This window comes from Ipomoea nil, unplaced genomic scaffold (genome assembly GCF_001879475.1).
Source record: "Ipomoea nil cultivar Tokyo-kokei standard unplaced genomic scaffold, Asagao_1.1 scaffold2791, whole genome shotgun sequence".
Lineage (NCBI taxonomy): Eukaryota > Viridiplantae > Streptophyta > Magnoliopsida > Solanales > Convolvulaceae > Ipomoea > Ipomoea nil.
Genome location: NW_017619219.1, coordinates 2029281 through 2049526, shown reverse-complemented (window position 1 = coordinate 2049526; position 20246 = coordinate 2029281). Strand labels below are relative to the sequence as shown.

Sequence of the window (20246 nt, the reverse complement as noted above, 5' to 3'; positions counted from 1 at the left end):
AGGGGAGGGGGGGGGGGGTGGGGAAAGCGACATTAACGCCACGCTGTGTTGAGTTTCACATAACCTGGGCGCGAAGTGATGTTTTCCTTGGTAGGTCCCATATTTCTGATAAAAACCAATGCTTCGCAGGGTGACTTATTATTATTATTATTATTTTCTCTTCTCTCTCCTTACCCTCTCTCCTCCACATAAACTTGTTTTCTCAAAAATCACACTAAGATGCATTGATGGGATGCTCATCCACTCTCTTCATGTTATGGGCAACTCGTACTTGGTCGGCAAAGAAGCTTAGATGAAATTTGGGCAGATGGCTTTACCAATAACCAATATTTACATTTCTATACTATGCCTTGATGTCCAAAAGGACCTAAGCCATACATGGGTTTGTAAGAGCAGTCAGTCTGAAATAGATGATTCATGTCTTGTAGAAATGTAGATGTCTCTTAGCACTGGGAAGGAAAAATATTTTCGAAAAAGTGGCGCACGTCTCCTTCATTCATTACATCAAAGGCTAACATCTTCTCCACTGCATCCTGCATTTGAACTCCACACAAGTGTGTTTTCAAATTATATAAAAGATTAATCCAACAAAAAAAATACTATTACTGGATGGATATCAGTATATATATCACCTTATAGTGCTGATCCTGAACCAATATATTTTCGCTACAGAGCCGCTCAACATGCCATTCATTTTTGAGAGCATCCAAAACAAGCACTGCTCGCTTCACAACATCCTCGGGTATTCCTACATTTATAACATTAAGATAGTTTACTGGAGGATAATGTTCTATTGAAATTTGAGGTTGAACTTGTAGATTCTAAACTATTAGGACTGGGTGGTATATTCTAAGTTGGTGTTCCAGGTCAGCAGGAACACTGCAAATATATCTGGCTTTTTCATCCAATGCAAGGCTCCTATATCTGGGGAGGGACACAACTTGCCTCTGAATACAGAGAGGGACCTGAACTTATAAGATGTGAGTAGTGTACTTTTATCACTAAACTCAGTATGTTCCCATATTGATTGGTTTGCTATTTTAGAAACGAGGTGTATGGGGGCACCGGATCTATATCATGAACGTTTCAATAGATGAATTCATGAAGTTTGGATGCTTAAGGTTCTATTTGGTAAAGCTGAAGTTTGGATGCTTAAGGTTCTATTTGGTAAAGCTGAAGTTTGGATGCTTAAGGTTCTATTTGGTAAAACTTATTTTAGAGCTTATAGTTTATTTTAAACTACAAATAAACTATAAGCTCTGTTTGATAAAACATGAGAAACTTAAAATAATAGCTCTTTTAAAACGCTACTTTAAGTAGTGTTTCAAAATAAGCTACCAGCTACTAGCTACTAGCTTTAAGTAGTGTTTCAAAATAAGCTACCAGCTACTAGCTACTAGCTTTTAAGCTAGTTATGCCAAACATAGCCTATGCATTATTGAGTTTGAAGGGATTTTTCTAAAACTACCTGCAAGCTGTGCACAGTGTAACCCTGCATCAAATTGAAGTATTTAGTGATAGTATAAGACCTCTAACTACAAACAACTTTCAATACAAAACTGCTATTAGACACTTACCAAAGCTAAGAAGTGCCCGACCAGGAACCAGCCTACCAGACAATGGACATGCAGGGTCATTTTTCATATATATATGATCTTGGCAAAACTCATAAATGACAAATGAAGCTTTGTATGTAAAACTAATGATGTAGTCTGCATCTTAACTAAATCACTTGGTGCAGGAATGAATATGATACAACATAATTATATTATTATGGTCTAATCTTCTCACAATTGAACAGAGTAGCAGAGATATACTGTGAATGGAAGTTATATAGCAGGGAAATGCCAAGATGACACTAGAAATGATATTAACAAATTCATCGAAGTAAAACTAGAATACCTGTACAAGAATACAACATCTTCAAGATCTGCAGAATTTTTCTCGGGACTTAACACACTCATGTTGTAATATTTGATCCTTTCTGACTGAAATTTAAACAAAAAAAAAAAATATTTAAGAAAATGGCCTGAGATGGTGTTACAACCTAGAAATTGGAAAAAACTTGATATCTGATGTGACCAGCAAGTTGTAACATCCTACCTCCAATAAGCATCCACTGTCAAATATCTCAGTCAAGTGAGTACAAACCAGAACCTGCTATTCAATTTGAGACTTTCGATTATATAAACTTTTTGGCAAAGACTTAAGTCAACAGATAAGCTGAACAAGAGGAACTTGTGAGTTCAGGCTTTCTAGTAAGGATACAATGCCCTGTATCACTTTATGGCTTCTCAATGGAAGTAGGTTAGGACATGGTAATTTAAGAGTGATGAGAGATACTACAAAGTAACAAAGAGATGAGCTTTTCCCAGAAAATGTAAAAAAAGCAACATTGACAGTAAAAATTGTGACAAAATATCAACTCGTGTTTTTTAGCAAAGATTTCTGCAACTACTTAGATGCATAGAAATGCTGGTCTTATGTAGTTGAGTTGGACATTGGCATGGTCAGATGTATCCCAGTATTTGCATAGAGGCTGCTTTTCTGACTCATACCAGTGACATTCACAGGTTATGGTTGAGCTATCTTACCATTAAGCTAAGGTTTTCCCTTCATGGTACAAATTTAAATGACAGACAAGAATATATGCAGTTATCAGAAAATAACAAAATGAGGAAGGAATTCCAGACCTTTGGAGGGTCATAACATGAGACAAAATGATTTATAACTCCACCAAGGAGACCAATGCCATCTGACATGAGGAATAAGATATGTTATAGAACTTATACCTCTATATAACAGTAGAAAACTAAGGGCAGTACTTTTTTCCAAATTGTTTGGAATCGTCCCAGTCAAATGGTTAATATTTGCAGAGAGTTTTTTGAGGCACAAACTGAAGGAACTATAATACGAGTTTATAGCAAATTGTATCCAAACAAAGCATGCACATAAATCAATGAGGTCATAGATTTATTTTGAAATGGAGTATAGAGAGATTGATGGGGTCAAACTGCTACTCAAACCAACCTTCAGTAAGAGTGCCTTTACCAAATTCATCCAACAAGCATAAGGATCGAGAAGTTGCATGCCTGTAATGTTCACGTATATGTGTGTAAGAATTAAGATAATGCACAGATGAGTAATAAAGGTAAATTATTAGGTAGGCTATGGCGCACCTAGCTTGCTAGGTGCACTATATAAATGAAGTTCAGATTGTATGAAGTAAAATTATTAGGTCTGCTATGGCAATAATGTTTTGATTCTAGTATATTTATAATGATGTTAATGTTATCATAACCTAGACATTATTATAGTACTCTGTATAATCTAAACATTCCAACGTGGCACACATAGCTCATATGCCATGGCCTAACTAATAGCTACTGGAGCAATATATATTGGCAGAAAACTCACCAATACCATCAACTTTAAGCATTTTATCCATTTCTTTATCCTTTATCTTTGGATCACATTAGGACTGTATTTAAAAGCCAGTTTTTCACTTGATTCTTTAAAAAAGAGCATTCAGCATGTCCCTATTCAGCATTTATTACTTAACTTCTTTGTAGAACCCTTAGACTTTAAGAATATATTCGGTTGCATACCTTAACATCATTCCCACTTGATGCAGATCAATCATAAATGTCGACTGTTCAGCAGTCATAAACTTGGTTCCCATTGCACAAAATATCCTGTCATTTAGAATTTGCTACTTATAATTATATTTCACAAAATTCATTAATCTTCTCAACAAAATCAATTAATTGGTATTTAGAGAAGGAATTGACTATTTGGTTTCATAAATATGCACATATAATTACATAAAAAGTAACAAATAAATTAATTTATACACGATGGGAAAATATCAGTACCTGTCAGTCAATCCCACTGTGGCTGCCTCAGCTGGTACAAAACTTCCAATGTGAGAAAGAAAAACTATTAAAGCAACCTAAGAAAATGTTTAACATATTAGAACAATAATAATTAGACACCAAAATATCATAGAAATGTAAGACAGAGACATCACCCACCTGCTTTACATAGATACTTTTACCAGAATAATTAGGACCTGTGATAATATTAACCTTTCCTGAAAATTCTACAACCAGCAGCATGACACGTGATGCTTACAGGAAATGCATTGTTCTAATGGATCAATCTCAGAGGAAAAATTTCAAGTACCTTCATCTAAAATCTTTGTATCATTGGGAATGAATGTATCAACTGTCATTTCCTGCAAAAGATGTCTGACAAAAGGACTATTTTCATGGCCTTTTATATGGGTGTCAAATGGTCCAAACTAATTTGAAAGTTGAAATTGCTACTACATTGTGAGAACAAGGTACTCTAAATTCAACTTAAGAAATCTCACCTTCCATTATGTATATCAAGAATATTTTCTGCAGTCAAGGTTGGCCTTGCATAATTGTTTTGACGAGCAACCAATGTTAATGACAAGAGACTAGAGGGAAGGCAATATACTGTCAGAAAGTTAGTTAAACTAAAACAAAAAATATGGTATTTCACTCAGAAAATCAAGGAAACATAAATACCATTATTGAAATTCTCACCAATCAAGCTCAGCTGCAAAATTAACAGCATTGTGGATGGGCACTACAAACTGCAGGATGTGTGACACAAGGTCCCTTGTAATTGCTCTCTCCATATCTACATACAACTTAGATGAAAAACAAAAACAAAGGTATGGAACCAGAACAAGTTTGAATTATTATATATTACTCCACGTCAACTTGAACCTATAAAAAATTAAAGCATCATTCACCTTATATATATACTCATACAATCATACGAAGTTTTGTTCTTTTGGTAAGAAATCAAGTCCTCTACCTCTTATTCAACAAATATTCATAAATCTAAAGCCATTAGGATCACCATATGGAAATTTTCATCAGAGTGTCCACTAAGGCATACCCAGGATTTTATGGTATATATCTCCAAGAAGAGTATCCAATTCTCGTGTTTTTGAGGTGCGGTAAAAGAACTTCTTGGTATCTCCATCCTCATCAAGAAACTATGAAATCAACCAACAGCATTGGTGCAGATAAGCATGTTACAACTGCAGAATGTGTAATCAGTAGTAGAAATTGGCCAAGTGACATACAGCAAACTCAAAATCAGGAAGTTTCTCTTGCATTTCTTCATCGAGTTTTTCATTGAAAATGCACAACAAGTAGCCTGTATGTTAACAAAACAGAAAAGAAAGGAAACATAAAATATTACAACAAAATCTTTATTGAAGTACAACACTTTTTTGTCAATACATCAATAATGGATGTGTAAACAAAAAGCGTCAGTGAAACATATTTAAATGAGCTCACCATGCTGGAATGCCACAGCGTAGTCACAAAACTAGACTTGGTATGTCATATGTGATATAGTTTCAGTTTCCTTTTAAATACTTTGGGAGGGGAAGGGGGTTAATCTAATTCTAGTTACTACTAGTTCTGACAGTTTATACAGATTTATAGGTGGCCCAAGATACTTTTACATACTTCTGAAGGCCTGTATATACTCTTCTGTTTTATATGTAAGCTGTCATTTTTTTATGAACTAATCATTACCACTTATCTGATTCTATGGGTAGGTACCAGTGTATCACAAAAAGTTATGTCCACTATATTTCCTTTGTCAAAAAAGAAGTGTCACCACAATCAGTATTGATGGTTACTAATGACAAAGAACTCCCAATCAAGTGAATAGCATGTTATTCAAACAGAAATTGCAGACAGGCAATAGCAAAATGATCACTGGTAGAAGACACACCTATTTGATGTATATAGACAATACAAGGGAGACCATTTTCCCCAACCATGCGAGGGAGTCTTGCAAGTTCCAATGATGACACCTGTGGAACAGTCTATATCAAATCCTGTCTATACAAAATTTCTCTGCAGTCAAACTGATTAACTGAAAACATAAAAGCAAGGACCTCTTCCAGAAAGTCTGGCAATCCTTCATATATTTGCCTCAGCTCATCCAACTGCAACAGAGTGAACAAAATGAATACAATAAAACAACTAAAATGTAGAGTAGTTAGCAAAATTCCACCTCATTACAGAAGCCATCTTTCACAATCGTCTCATAACCCTTCTGTTTACTTCTGTTTACATCAAGAACACCAATCACCTGCACAACGTATCCAGATTCACAAGTCAACAGTCATATAGTTACTACTAGTCATCCATAAACCATAACTTTCAAGTAAACGAAAAATATAAAGCTAGTAAAAGAAAATTGTAGAAGCATAACAATGAAGAGGATAGACAGAGACCCATTGAAGGAAAGAGCTAAAGCAAGGCAAAGATGAAAAATGTATGTGAGGGTAATAGCATAATGAGCAAGTGACTACAAACAAGAATTAAACTTCAAAGGTAGAGCTTTGAGGTCACTTCCAATCAAAAGTTCCGAAACAATGCTCCTTAATATATATTTATTATGAAGAGCATAGATATTGACACAACAAAGACAAGTGTGAAAGCTAGATAATGACAAACCTAACCATCATAACAAAACTTAGCAAATGATTAGAACACTAGAATAAAACTTCTAAGGTAAACTTATGATGAGAGTTCTAATCAAAACTTCCCAAGCAATGTTCTTTAATAATATATAAGAAGTACTTGTTTCAACTTTCAAAAATCAGATATCAGTTGCTCATCCCACTCCAAAAATTCTTGTGAGGATTAATACAGGAAAAGCACATTCTGCACTTTAATACTTTATAGAGTCAAGTTTGCATATGTATATGAAAATCTCTGTAACACATGCATCTGAAGTAATACTGAAGTTCTAATATGAATTCATGACTGCAGTGAAGAGAAAACTGCTCCAAGGTGCCTTGAATATCATGCAATAATAAAAGAATAAAGGAAAAATAGCTAACCAGTTCACAAATAAATGCCAGATCACTTGAAAGGTGATCACCAGCCTGCAAAATGTTAGAACTCTGTGAACTAACAAACTAAAGAAGTTATACAATGAAGGAAAAGTTGAGACCTAAGCTAATACCTTCTTAACAATACCTAAGTTCAAATACTTCAACTGTTCTCGAAGATCTTCAGAAATGCCCACTTCAAAGATTTTGTTGATATGCAAGAGTGAGCAAATGCTCTGGAGAAACTAAAACGTCAGATGTTGAAAATGCAATGTATGGAAGGAACAAATGCTAGATCATTTAAACTGAAGAAAATCAGAAAATTGCTGGTCTACCTTAAGAAATGCAGCCCAGTCCGTACTTGTACATGTACAACTTGGGGAGTTGAATTTCTTCCAGTGGCATGAGAGAGAGAGAGAGAGAGAGAGAGAGCTAAAGTAAGATCTTCATGGAAAACGTAGAAAAATTACCAGTAGAGATAGGATTGAACTTGTAGCAAGAATGATAATGGAACACTAATAGGATTTCCAAAACTGGTTAATCAAATGCGAATGCCAACAATTTAAGACAAATACATTGAAACAATAGAACATCTTTTTTGATAAACTTCAACTGAGCATATGCAAGTGAAGTAGTATTAATCTTTTAGAATGTAAATAAGGTAAGGTAACATGATTTGTCCAATTCAAGGATAAGATAATGACCTGTTAGAACTACTCATCAGTACGTAGCAAACTATACATATGGAATACAAGCATTTATACAAGGAAAATATACAGAAAAGAATATTTCTATCAAACCTTGAGTATACAGGGAACATCTTTCACAGACTTCAATGTTTCACGTAAGGAAACAGATAGTTCTTCAGCAAACAAGAGGAAGGATATCTTCATCAAATAAAGGAAAACGTGCACTTTGAAGAATAAAACATAGGGCAAACTAGAAAATTATAAACAGCATTTTATGGACACTGATAGTTCATCGCTAAGCAATGTAATGAAAATTCTAAGAAACCCTATTTCAACCATATCTCACTAAAACCACTGAAGTCAATATGATCCAGCCTTAAAAGTCAATGGGTTGGGTCCATAACAAAACCAAATTGAATTTCAGTTATGCCAAGAATACAGCATCAAGCCGAGCATTTAAGTCATCAAGATCCAGTATGGGCCTCAGAAACCAGTTCCTGATAAAAACAAAATTGTTAGGAGGAACACCTCAGGTACTGATAAATTAAGAAGTGATATCAAACTTTCTCAACCAGTTACCTTAAGAGACGTCTGCCCATTGGTGTAACACACTGAAAAAAGTAAATAGAAATAAATGTAATGTTTTTCTTCCTGTAGTTCAGCAATCACAAGAATGAAATAACTGCAAATAAAAATCAGCTTCCTCAACCTTATTCATCATCCCAAATACAGAGAACCTGTAATAAAAATAAAAAAAAATTAAAAAAAACACACACACACTTTTAGTTTGCAAACAAAACATACAAAGCATAACATAAGAATTGAGATTTACCCCTCTTTTGCTCTTCCAATCCCCATATGGCTAGGATGTTTGTCTATTTGGAATATTTGCAATGCCTCAAGAGCAGCAGAATCAACTTTCAAAAATTTGTTTCTAGATGTGAGTGTTATGGCACACAACTTAAAAACATAGTTGACATCAGAGAACATATGTAGAATATGAAGGAGAGCTAATTTTTTACACCCACGCAAAAGATACAATGAAATTTCACTGACTGAGTCAACTGCAATAGATGCATTTTCAAATTCATTCTGTTCATGAACATCAATTATCCTTTCATCCTCCAATATTGCAAGAAGCCCTCCACTTGCACGCACTTGAACATCACTGCTAATGTCCATCATTGAACTCAGCTACAGTAGTCCAAATGAAGAAAGCACATGGAAGATCATGTTATACCAACAGGTTCCCACTTCAATAGATTGTGTCTTTGGTTCAAACAGTACCAAACAAAATAAAGGTACTATGCAACATGAATAGTGTAAAGAGTCCCACATTGATAAAATAAGAGAGAATATATGGATTTATAAGGCCATGGGTTAGCTTAACTAATTGGTTGGATTCAATCTTTTAGTGTGGTTTGGCCCATGTGCATTATAGCCCAATTGAGTGACTCTAGCCCAATCTAAGATTATAACAGTGAAGACAATAAGGAGATATCCACCGGCAAGCAGACTGCTCTCATGGTTCAAAAGTATATGGTGATTATGATCAAAGGAATATATTCCATAGAAACTATCTTGCACAGCTAGTGGGCTGAGTTTCCTAAACTAGACCCATACTGTAACTGGTATTGATTCAAAAAGTGCATTATAGCAGCAAAACAGCTACCATCTTGAGAATGTACAATGTGATTTCTCTTTTATGAAAATGCTTCATTCTCATGCACAGACTATTTTTGTTCTTTCAAGTACTTGGGTAAAAAAAAAAAAAAAAAGCGTAATAAAATTGGTAGCATACAACTTTTAGTGCATGGATTAGTCATTTTAAATTATTAACCAGATGACTATTTCCTGACATGCAATGGTTAATCACTTCAGGTCATACCTCCATACATCTTTAAAGTCACTGACTATCAAGTTGTAATTTATTGTAACAAAATTACCCTGTCCATCTCATTTAGGAGTCATCCCTGACTTCAAAGATTACAACAGAAGCAAATAAAGAGCCTATAGATGATATCTAAGCATAATCAAGAATGTAATTAATTAACTCACAAAGGAAATTCTCTCTTTGATATTTAAGCTATCATCCATTCCTGTGACCTGAAGGTACATCAATCTGTGAACCCAAAAAAAAAAAAAAAAAAAAAAAAAAAACAGAGATATTTTCAAGTAGGAAAGACTAAGAAAAGGAGAGGATTTAATCCATTGAAACATAACACAGGAGTATAGTATAATTCCAAATTAAGTATAAGACCCTTTTAGTTTCACTACTCAGTTCATACATAGGTCATAGAGAGTGAAGGAAAGAGAGAGAGAGCACAATAAATCCAAATGGTTCAATCAATGTAATTTGTAATTTGGTTTTCTTTGGGCAGATTTTCGGAAGTAACTTTTAATTATCCATTGCCAAATCAGCAAAAGCAATTCTTCCCTCACTAGGAGGATGGATTAGAACCAAATGACTGCAACTACAAGTATATGATGATACAGATATATCCTTAGAGAAGTACATTAGAATAGCAATAGTCATAGTAGTATGCACTTAGGTGCATCTTTCTAGTAATGTCTCCACACCTGTGCCATGCTTGCTCATAGCTGAATAATGAACTTTTTACCAGCTTTACAGTGGCAGCCTCACTTGTATTGTCTGTAGCACCATAAACAAATAAATATTTTTTGTGCAAAAGTTGGATTTTGAATAGTCATTCACATATTTAGCAACTTACCGCATCTCTGTAAGGCAGCCAAGAAAGACTCCTCACTTTTTGTACTGGTGTAGATGACTCCAGGCTGGACTTGGTATTTTACTGAACCAGAGACAGACTTAATGAGAAAAACTGCCAAAGACACATCAAACTGCAAGCAAAACATGTTGCAAGAGCATTTTTCTCAACTGAATGTTTTAGTAACTAGTTGCTTCATAATGAAAGCAAAAACATTGAGTAAAAAGTAGGCCTTATATGCAAACAAGGATGCCAATTTGGTACTGTATGTCAGGTTTCATCAGATATATAGCACTCAATATTCTATGAGGAAGCAAAATTTAGCACTTTCAATGAAGTAAAAGTCCATACTCATATCAAGTAAGGGAAAATCTTTACTCCCATCTTCCCAAATTTCCATTACATAGAGTTGGCGTATGCTGGAGTCATAATAGGAAACTCCAATTCTGCAAATAAATTCAATTAATCAAGAATTATTGGTCAGAAAATGAAATACTGCTCCATAACAAGCATTTGACTAAACATTTTAAGTCAAAAATTGAAACAGAAGAAAGAAAACAATTTTTTTTCTGATATCGCATGAAGAGAATGTGGAGACAAAATAGAGGTATAATAGGGAGCATAGTAAAATTTTCATTTACACAATTCACTCATAAAATGAACTTCTGAAAATGATAGACTCACCTATGACCATGCATGATACACGCCATATAGACCTGCAGCCACAGTGAAATTTTGTTATTATTGCTGTTGTTATTATTATATTAAGGAAATTCTGTAAAAAAAAAATAATAAATAAATAAATAAAAGCTAAACATCATAGACTATTCTCCTTCAATTCTACTACACTTCTATTCATCATAGAGTCGGCTTAAGATGGAATAGGGGTTTCTCTTTAGTGTAGTATGTGGGATCTGAATCATCTGATGCAATAACTTAGCAAATGATATAATGCTAGTTGTATTAGAAGCTTCAAAATATCATCTCAGAACCATAATTGAACAAGAATAAATTCAACTTCAATTTAATTTTGACTTGATTCATATTTCGAAGATGCAATCCATTACTTCCAACAACAATGAAAGAATATTATATGCATATACATATACATATGACGCACAAATATATACTCTGCAGCTGGATACATATTGAGATACAAACAAATATGCATATATTTCGTCGGTGCAGATAATATGTACCTCCAACGTGTTTTCATTCTCTAAGGAATCCGGAGATGGCTCGCGAAAATCTTCTATCATTATCAAATTAAATTTTGAGAAATCAGCAACATTATATGTGATATCGTTAGTGTATTTGCGTGTAACAACTAAGAAGCACAATCATTTTTCACTATCAGGTGGTTCGTGATGGTGGTACCTTGAGCAGAGGAATCAGCCGCGCTTGCCTCCGCAGAACAGAAGGGGTTCCGAGCTCCGGACACTGACGATGCTTCCATTAGTAGCTTGAGGGAAGAGAGAGGGAGAGAGGGGAGAGTCTGAGGAGTGTCGTCAATGGAGAAAGATGGAGTCCAGTTTAAATGTCTTTTCCCCCGGGTTTGGATTATGCCGAATATAAATCATACATTCATACTCGTATTTCATAAATGAAAAAATGAAAAAATTTCACTTTTCAACACATATCAAATTTAGTTGTTGAAGGTTTTCAAAAAAAAAAAAATAATAATAATAGTTGTTGACTATTTATATTTTCGGTTAATTTCTAAAATTTCATTTTAGACATTTTCTTAAATTGGTTCCTTAACTTTTAATTGTCAATCGTTATACCCTACACTACGGTGCGCGTAGCACTGTGCGCCGCGCGCCTCCCAAAACGACGTCATTTTAGGAGGCGCGGTAGGAAGTTGCTGTGAAGGAAGTTGCTGTGATTATGTATATTTGTTCACACAATTATGTATATTTGTTCATACAGTTATGTACATTTTTGTATACAATTATGTACATTCTTTTTATACAATTATGTACATCCGAATCAGAAAATTTGTGTGTATTATGTTAAGAGTTGATGTGTATTATGTTAAAAGTTTATGTTTATGTTTATTATGTATTATGTTAGATTATGTGTATTATCTTTTAAAAAGAGTATGTATATTTTGTTATATAATTATGTACATTCATGTATACAATTATGTGTATTCTAGTATAACATTATGTACATTTTTGAACATGGGTTTTTTTTAAAGAAAAATTAACTGCCATACACTGGGGTGAGAAATTTAAAAAAAATAAAATAAAAAAATTAAAACGACGTCATTTGCATCTGGGTGCACAGTGCAACGCGCGTCGTGGTGTAGGATATAAATTGCCTTTAATTGCACCCAAAGTGGTCTTTCAATTATTAAAGTTTAAGTCAAAATGGTCACCCGTTAGCTTTGGCGTGAAGTATGTGTTAAAATGACGGGTAAAATGGATAATTCAAGCTTTGCACTCCAATTTAATAAATTTGCTACTCCCTTTCAGTAATCTGCGCACGTTTTTCTTCAAATTAGGTTTTTGCTCTCATCAATCTGCAATCAAAATATGGGATAATCAACTGGAAGGCCAAAAAAGTTTATCTTCAACTTCATCTACAAACTTCCCAAGGCAAAGATTTCACTATGAATCTAAACATGGTTACTACAATTACCACAAAATATATAATTTAACCTAAACCAAAACCATCTTCTATTGTCAAAGTTGTAAGTTCTTTTTTTTTTTTTTTTTTTTTTTTTTTTTTTTTTTTGAAAACAAGCCAAAACCAGTATATTAATTTGAGTTGGAACTGTTACAAGAGAGGCCACTCAGAAAACGAGTGATATAATCAAACAATTCAATTCTGCCATCTCCTATGTAACTAAGAGCTCTTTTAGCTAAACAATGAGCCTGCATATTGTTACTACGATGTATGTAGCGATAGGTAACCAAAGGCTTTTGACACAGCAGCTCCCGTATATCATCAATAATAGTACCAAATGGTGAAATATTTGCACCTCCAAGCAATGCATTTGTCACAATTTGGGCATCCGTCTCCACAACGGCCTTCGTCCACCCCTTGTTCTTTATCCAACTAAGCGCTTCCCTAGCCCCCATTGCCTCTGCCTCCTTAACCGTATACAAACCATCCTTAGCAAACATGATTACCCCAAGGACAAAACCCTCCCAATCATAAATACACCACCCAAACCCCATACGGTAATTTGCATGGTCCATGGCAATATCAATTTTAATCCTCACCTCATCAGGGAGCATTTCGGCCGATTGTAGCGTTCGGTGAGGCAGCGCCATGGGCTGCACAAGAGGGTCAACATTTTCATTGCATTGCCGCCAATTCTGAGCACAGCGCATGATGAACAATAGTTCCAGGATCTGTACTTCGCTGCTGCCAAACCATAGCATTCCGAGCTTCCCAAATAGCCCAAGCCACCATTACCATCTGCTCAAGCATCACACCCGGTAAGGCAGTCCACATCTCCTCTAACCATTCAGAAAATGACTCAACATAACACATTGCCCAGTCATCATTTACATGCAGCCAACAATACTTTGCAAATTCACAATTGGCAAAAAGATGAACAATGCTCTCATTTGCCTTACCACATAACACACAAATTGGATCACATTGAACCCGCTTAGTCAAGAGAGCGTCTTTTGTCGGTAGTCGTAAAGTACACATATTCCAGAAAAAAACATTTAACTTTTGGGGGAATTCGCAAGCGCCACAACCCCCTCCACACTACCCCTTCCCCGTGCCCCCACTCCCTTGAAATAAGCCTATAAACACTTTTAACAAAATAAATATCATCTTGCTCCATATGCCAATACAGTAAATCGCCCCCACCCCCCCCCCCCCCTCCAGAAGATAAAGGTGTACTCAAAACTTGCTTAACATCCCTCTCACATAAGATATCCCTCAAAACCCCATGGTCCTAGTGCCTAGAGTTCACACATAACAAAGAGCTCACACATGGATCCCCCAAATATTCTGGTTTCGGAGTAACAATATATGGGTTAGTCTCATCGGGGAGCCAGGGATCACTCCAGATTCTCACCACTTCCCCGTTCCCAATTCTCCACCATGCCCCCTGTGTCACCAGATTCTGAGTCTCTCGGATACTCGACCATACAAAGGATGGGTTAGAGCCTTTCTTTGCCTCTAAAAAAGAGCACCTCGGGAAATATCTTGCTTTAAATACCTTAGTCACCAAAGCTTCGGGTTTTGTAAGGAAATTCCACCCCTGCTTGCCTAACATAGCAAGATTCATCTCTCGGACCCTTCAGAAACCCATACCCCCATATCGTTTTGGTACACACAACTCGCTCCACCTACTCCACCTTATTCCCCCTCGTTCCCTTCTCTCGCACCCCCACCAGAATGAATTCATAATTCGTTCTATCTCATCACTCAATCCCATGGGTAGAAGAAAAACATTCATTGCATAGTTAGGTATACTTTGGAGCACTGTTTTCAAAAGAACCTCCCTGCCTCCTCTAGATAAGAATCGGTTTCCCCATTGCATCACCCGAGCCCTAAGCCTCTCTCGAATAAACCCTAGAATTTCTCTCTTTTTTCTTCCCACATACCTTGGCAGCCCCAAATACTTCCCCTGGCATTGCTGCTCGCGGATCCCTAAGGTCGCGCAAACAGCCTCCTTATCCTCCCGATGAACGTTTCTCCCAAAGACAATCGATGTTTTGCCAAAATTGACCTCTTGGCCACTGGCCCTCCCATACTCTTTTAGAACATCATTTATCACCTCTGCTTCAAAATTATTTGCCTTAAACAGAAAGAGACAATCATCTGCGAAAAAAATGTGAGAAATTGTCGGAGCTCCTCTTGCTACCCTCAACCCATGTATGGCTCCCTCCTCCTCCCGAACCCTCAACATTGCACTTAGGCACTCCGCCACTAGAATAAACAGGTACGGAGATAGCAGATCCCCTTGTCTAAGCCCCATACCGGGAACTATTGGGCCCAATTCCCTCCCATCAACCAGAACCGAGTAATGAACAGTTGTCACACACTCTCGCATTAACCTCACCCATTGATCACTAAACCCCATTTTCACAAGCACTTGACACAGAAAACCCCATTCCACTCGATCATAGGCTTTACTCATATCCACTTTTAAAGCCCCATAGGCCCCCCTTTTCCCCGATTGGCGTTTTAAACAGTGGGCTGGCTCAAAAGCAATACGCACATTGTCGACAATTGACCGACCATGAATGAAAACACTTTGGGCAGGGGATATTATGGAATCTAACAGACCACGCAACCTGGTTGCCAAAACTTTCGCAACTATTCGGTACACTACATTACATAAAGCAATGGGCCGGAACTCAGACATGACCTCAGGGGATTTACATTTCGGGATCAAGACAATATGTGTATCATTGACATGCATAGGAAGAGTACCATTAACCATAAAAAGATGGCAAAAAGAGACTACCTCAGGTCCCAGAATCGCCCAATAAGTCTGGAAAAAAGCTGGAGAGAGGCCATCAGGGCCCGGTGATTTATCCGGATGCATTGTGAAAAGAGCCCCTTTGACCTCCTCCTCCTTGATGTGTCGAAGCAGCTTCGCATTTTGAGTCTCATCAATACGACTCTCAAGACAATCCAAGACTGGTTGCATATCCCCTTCATTAGTAGTAAACAGCGTGGAAAAATAATCCATTATAATTCCTCCCATCTGCTGTGCATCGTTAATACACTCCCCGGCCGAATTTCTCAACATAGTGATTCGGTTTCTCCTCCTCCTTCGATTTAACGCATTGCGAAAAGTTGTAAGTTCATAGGAGAGCCACATCGCCACTTCTGGCAATTGCACGTAACCTCTCAATTTTTTGCTCGTTTCGATTAATTCGCTTTAATAATCCGGGAATTATTTTCTTTAATCTATAACACATTAGGGGGCCAAACCATTCTTGAAATTCACATCCAACCATACACTGTAAACATAAATTTTAAACATTAAACCGTAAAATTAATAATACAAATAAAAAATAAAAAGATAACAATTTTGAATAACATTGCTTTCTCCACAAACCCAGAATCTCCAAACGAGATTTTCATTAGTCTATGATGTTTGTATAATAAAAAATGTCTCCGCCTTATTACACTCTCCGCTACTTCTTTTTCTCTCATCATTTCTTTTTTTTTTTTCTTTCTTTCTTTCTTCTTTCGCTCTTCTATTTCCGCCATTTCATATCTTCTTTTTTTCTCTCCTTTTTTCGCTCTTCTATTTCCGCAATTTCGCTCTTCTATTATAACACCCCCGATTTTTAAGCAATAAACAAAGGTAGTTAAGGCTTAAAGCTAGAGATAAAACTAAACATTATTAAACATTAAGAGTCACGGAAGCTAACAGTCAAATCGGAAAATGTCACGCCACATCTAACTAAAAGCTAGATGCACAGGCTACGAGACAAATACTTAACCATTCAAAACATAGTATCAAGTTCACAAGTTCAAATCTATAGGCACACAGGCCTCCATAACTAGCTAAGGGACAAAAGGGAGCTACGTTAAACTAATCCATCTTTTAGCGCGCTCACAACGATCTATTCTGCAGCTGTAAAACATAAGGGGTAGCACCCGTTAGCGTATAATGCTAAGTAACCCACCACTACTCATTGAGTACATATAATATAGATATAAGAAAATCATTTGAGACTTGGAATACATAATATATAGTCTTTTAAAACGAGGAATAGAAACATCATAAGACTCATCATGGAACACTCTCAATCAACCGACCATCATATGATAAATCAAGAGATCAATACAACGATAGGAATAATGGGATCATCAATAACATATGATCATCAATATCAATCAAGGCAACATCATAACATGAATGATAACATCAATACATGCTCATAGCAAATGAAAGTCAAAGATCGCAACCAATGACATGTTCCAACCTTATGCCCGGTTCCAACCTTATATCACCATTCCAACCTTATTTCAGTTCCAACCCGTACCTCCAAGTACCACCCTATATACCAAGTCCAACCTTATCCCTCCTGGAGCCATTGCTCCCCGCCAGCTTCCGCCAGCTTGCCGCCGATCTCATAGACATACGCAATGTCATAATAATATAGTACTAATCACGTGATAGTATACCGCCAATCAAGTGAGCAAAGCTCATTACCACCAATCTCATAACAATCACATAGTCATTGACATAGAGGATTGAGGCTCATCAATAGCCCAATCTGTAACACCCCTAATTTTTGAAGCATTTAAAGCTTATGAAATAAAGGAGAATCTATCATTAATATCCAACAGAGCGGAACTAACAACATAAATGTCGGGGTGCTATGCCACATCTAGGCTTGAGAACCTAGATGCACAGGCTAAACTAACTAAACAAAGCATAATCCACAATTAATATCCACAATACAAATCAAGGCTCACAGGCCATCTAACTAAGACTAAGCTAAATCCACGAGTCTATCTAGCGCGCTCCGAAGCTACAAGTCAGCACCGGAAAAACATACGGTGTAACAACCGTCAGCGAATAATGCTGGTAACCCACTCCCACTCGTTGAGTGCAATAAGTATAGATATAAGAAAAACATTTTGAGACTAGAATACATTTAGGGGTGTAAATGAACCGAGCGGCTTGCGAGCCACTTGCGAGCGGCTCGGTCAAAGCTCGACTCGAGCTCGGTCAATATCGAGCTTGAGTCAAGCTCGAGCGGCTCGTTTAGTAATCGAGCTCGAGCCAAGCCTAGATATTCTAGGCTCGTGGCTCGTCGAGCCGCTCGCGAGTCATAATATATATAATATATATAATAATAATATAATATAATATAATAATATATAAAAATAACAATTAGAAATTAGAATTTTAAACTCAAAATCCCTAAAAGATTTCTATTATTTATGTATGGATAAAACAAAGTATATTGAATTTTAAACTAAAAGTATTAAATATGTCAAATTCAATGTCAAAATCGAGCTCGAACTCGAGCTCGAGTTCGAACTCAAACAATCGAGCTGATCGAGTCGAGCTCGAGCAGCCCGAAAGTTACCCAGCTCAAGCTCGAGCATCAGTTCTCGAGCTCGAGCTCGAACTCGAGCTGAGCCTCCATTAACGAGCACGAGCTCGAGCCTACCCAGGCTAGAGCTTGGCTCGGCTCGTTTACACCCCTCAATACATATATAACCCTAAGCAACGCTAACTTTAAAACCAAAATCAAGACTCGTGACACAACAGCAGGCTAACACTATCAACAATCATAATGATACTAACATGCAACCTAAGAGCATAAGACAAGATAATAACAAGGCACAATAACAACAACCAATGACAACAATAGAACTCAACAATGATCAATAACAACAAGCAGTCAGCAGAGAACACATCCATGATCCAACCTTTACTCCTATCTATCCTTATATCAGTTCCAACATGTACCTCCAAGCCACCCTTATAACGCCCCCCCTTATCCCTCCGGAGCACGCATGCTCCCCACCGACCTGCCTCCAACAAATCCACCAATCTGATAGCGCCGCAGTACCATTAACACATGATCTGTGCCTATAACACAATAATCAAGGGGTCATGCCTATAACACAAAGATATGGCACCGCAGCACTTATAACTTGATCCATGCCTTTAGTAAGCAAATAAAGGGTAGTCTGTGCCTACAGCACAATGACCGAGCACTCGTTGTGTTAACCACCAACAAATCATTTCCACCAATTTCATCACATTTCCCCTCAGGGACAAATCAGTCAACACAACCGGTGCACCGCGTTAACAACAACCAATAACACTCACTCAATAACGATAATCAATTCTCAACAACAACAATAATCACGACACACAACTCATAAAACGGTGCTCAGAAACATCGTCCGAGACTTATAAACACCAACCGGGGCACGGGGAAACAACAAATGGGGTAAAACGGCGTCCCGTCCTGCCCGTGCTAGCGGGTGGTCAACCACCCGCCGGCCGGCGGCACTGTACCAGCGGGTACACGGCGGGTGGTCGTCCACCCGCTGGTACGGGGGACGGTACCCGCCGGGTGGTCAGGTGGGGGTTCGTCCCCCCACCGACCCCCCACTGGTACGATGGTAACTTGGCATTTTTCCCTTTTGGGAATTCATCAATTAAACCCAAAACTAAGTCCAAACACACCCCAACATATATCAACAACATCATGGATTCGAACAACAAGAATTAAACTAAGGAACACCACAATTATGCCCTAAACACAATCTCTAAACATGTCAAGATTCGAGATTAAACACATAACGGTCCAAGAGCATCAAGAACCTCAATATCATCAAGAAATCTATATGCAATGCCCTAAAAACAAGCCCTAACCTTGAATCAATGCCCGAGCATGCATAAACCCACCTAAGAATATCAAGAACAACATATCAACAAGATTCACAATATAAACCCTAAGGACAAACTCTAAACATAATGAAGTACATGAACATGCCAAGACCACACAGGGCACCAAGAATATCAACAATAACAATAATTCATATCACAAATTCCTAAAGACAAGCTCTAACAATGCACAATTACAAGATCACACATACAATTACCAAAGGAGCCAATAAATAAGATATAGCAAGGAAAATAGGTTTTGTAAGACATGGGTTACCTTTTTAGCTTAATTAAACTTCTCACAACTTCCTAAGATCTTTCCTCAATCGATCCTCCCTACGCCCGGTGATGGGGAATTCCTTGGCTAGATCTCTTGGGGAATTTCGAGTGATATGGGTGGGAAGGGTTCTAAAAGCTTTCTAACCCCCATATATAGATTTAGGACTCCTAATTAGAATATGAATAGTAAAGGTCCTCTTTCCTTATTTTTATCTAAAAAGGGATTAAGGTCCAGTTTCGTTGAACCAAGGATAAAGTCCAGATTCGTTGAACCCAGGGATCAATTAAATAATTAATTC

At 37.0% G+C, this 20246-nt stretch overlaps 1 protein-coding gene across 11 annotated transcripts; it reads right to left on the bottom strand.

Annotated features, from left to right (window-relative positions):
* Nucleotides 1-275: 275 nt before the first annotated feature.
* Nucleotides 276-11863, bottom strand: LOC109157573 (DNA mismatch repair protein MSH5). Of its 11 annotated transcripts, none has more exons than XM_019305420.1 (35): nucleotides 11694-11862; nucleotides 11516-11568; nucleotides 11001-11032; nucleotides 10668-10762; nucleotides 10320-10400; nucleotides 10168-10240; nucleotides 9646-9709; nucleotides 8627-8781; nucleotides 8420-8521; nucleotides 8297-8324; nucleotides 8167-8198; nucleotides 8027-8084; nucleotides 7699-7785; nucleotides 7234-7290; nucleotides 7033-7134; nucleotides 6908-6952; nucleotides 6073-6150; nucleotides 5954-6004; nucleotides 5788-5869; nucleotides 5126-5199; nucleotides 4936-5035; nucleotides 4575-4671; nucleotides 4376-4465; nucleotides 4186-4250; nucleotides 4035-4102; nucleotides 3876-3952; nucleotides 3609-3695; nucleotides 3031-3092; nucleotides 2694-2755; nucleotides 2104-2160; nucleotides 1903-1988; nucleotides 1578-1609; nucleotides 1469-1492; nucleotides 633-748; nucleotides 276-544 (listed from the first exon to the last, which is right to left on the bottom strand). In XM_019305420.1, the coding sequence occupies exons 1-35, from the start codon at nucleotides 11770-11772 to the stop codon at nucleotides 512-514; spliced, it is 2484 nt and encodes an 827-aa protein (XP_019160965.1). In that variant the 5' UTR covers nucleotides 11773-11862; the 3' UTR covers nucleotides 276-511. The 11 variants fall into 11 exon arrangements, 6 of the variants coding, with proteins under 6 accessions (XP_019160965.1, XP_019160962.1, XP_019160964.1 ...); XM_019305417.1 differs by having other exon boundaries at nucleotides 276-533; nucleotides 11694-11861; XM_019305419.1 differs by having other exon boundaries at nucleotides 276-533; nucleotides 4035-4072; nucleotides 11694-11861.
* Between the last annotated feature and the right edge of the window lie 8383 nt (nucleotides 11864-20246).

Bases quoted from the DNA above. Each gene is read 5' to 3' on its own strand.
- LOC109157573 (XM_019305417.1), bottom strand. From the start codon at position 11,772: ATGGAAGCATCGTCAGTGTCCGGAGCTCGGAACCCCTTCTGTTCTGCG. The intron at 6,953-7,032 runs GTATTAGCTTAG...AACATTTTGCAG, and splicing joins ACTTAGGTATTGTTAAGAAG to GCTGGTGATCACCTTTCAAG. The intron at 4,672-4,935 runs GTATGCCTTAGT...AGTTGTATGTAG, and splicing joins TATATACCATAAAATCCTGG to ATATGGAGAGAGCAATTACA.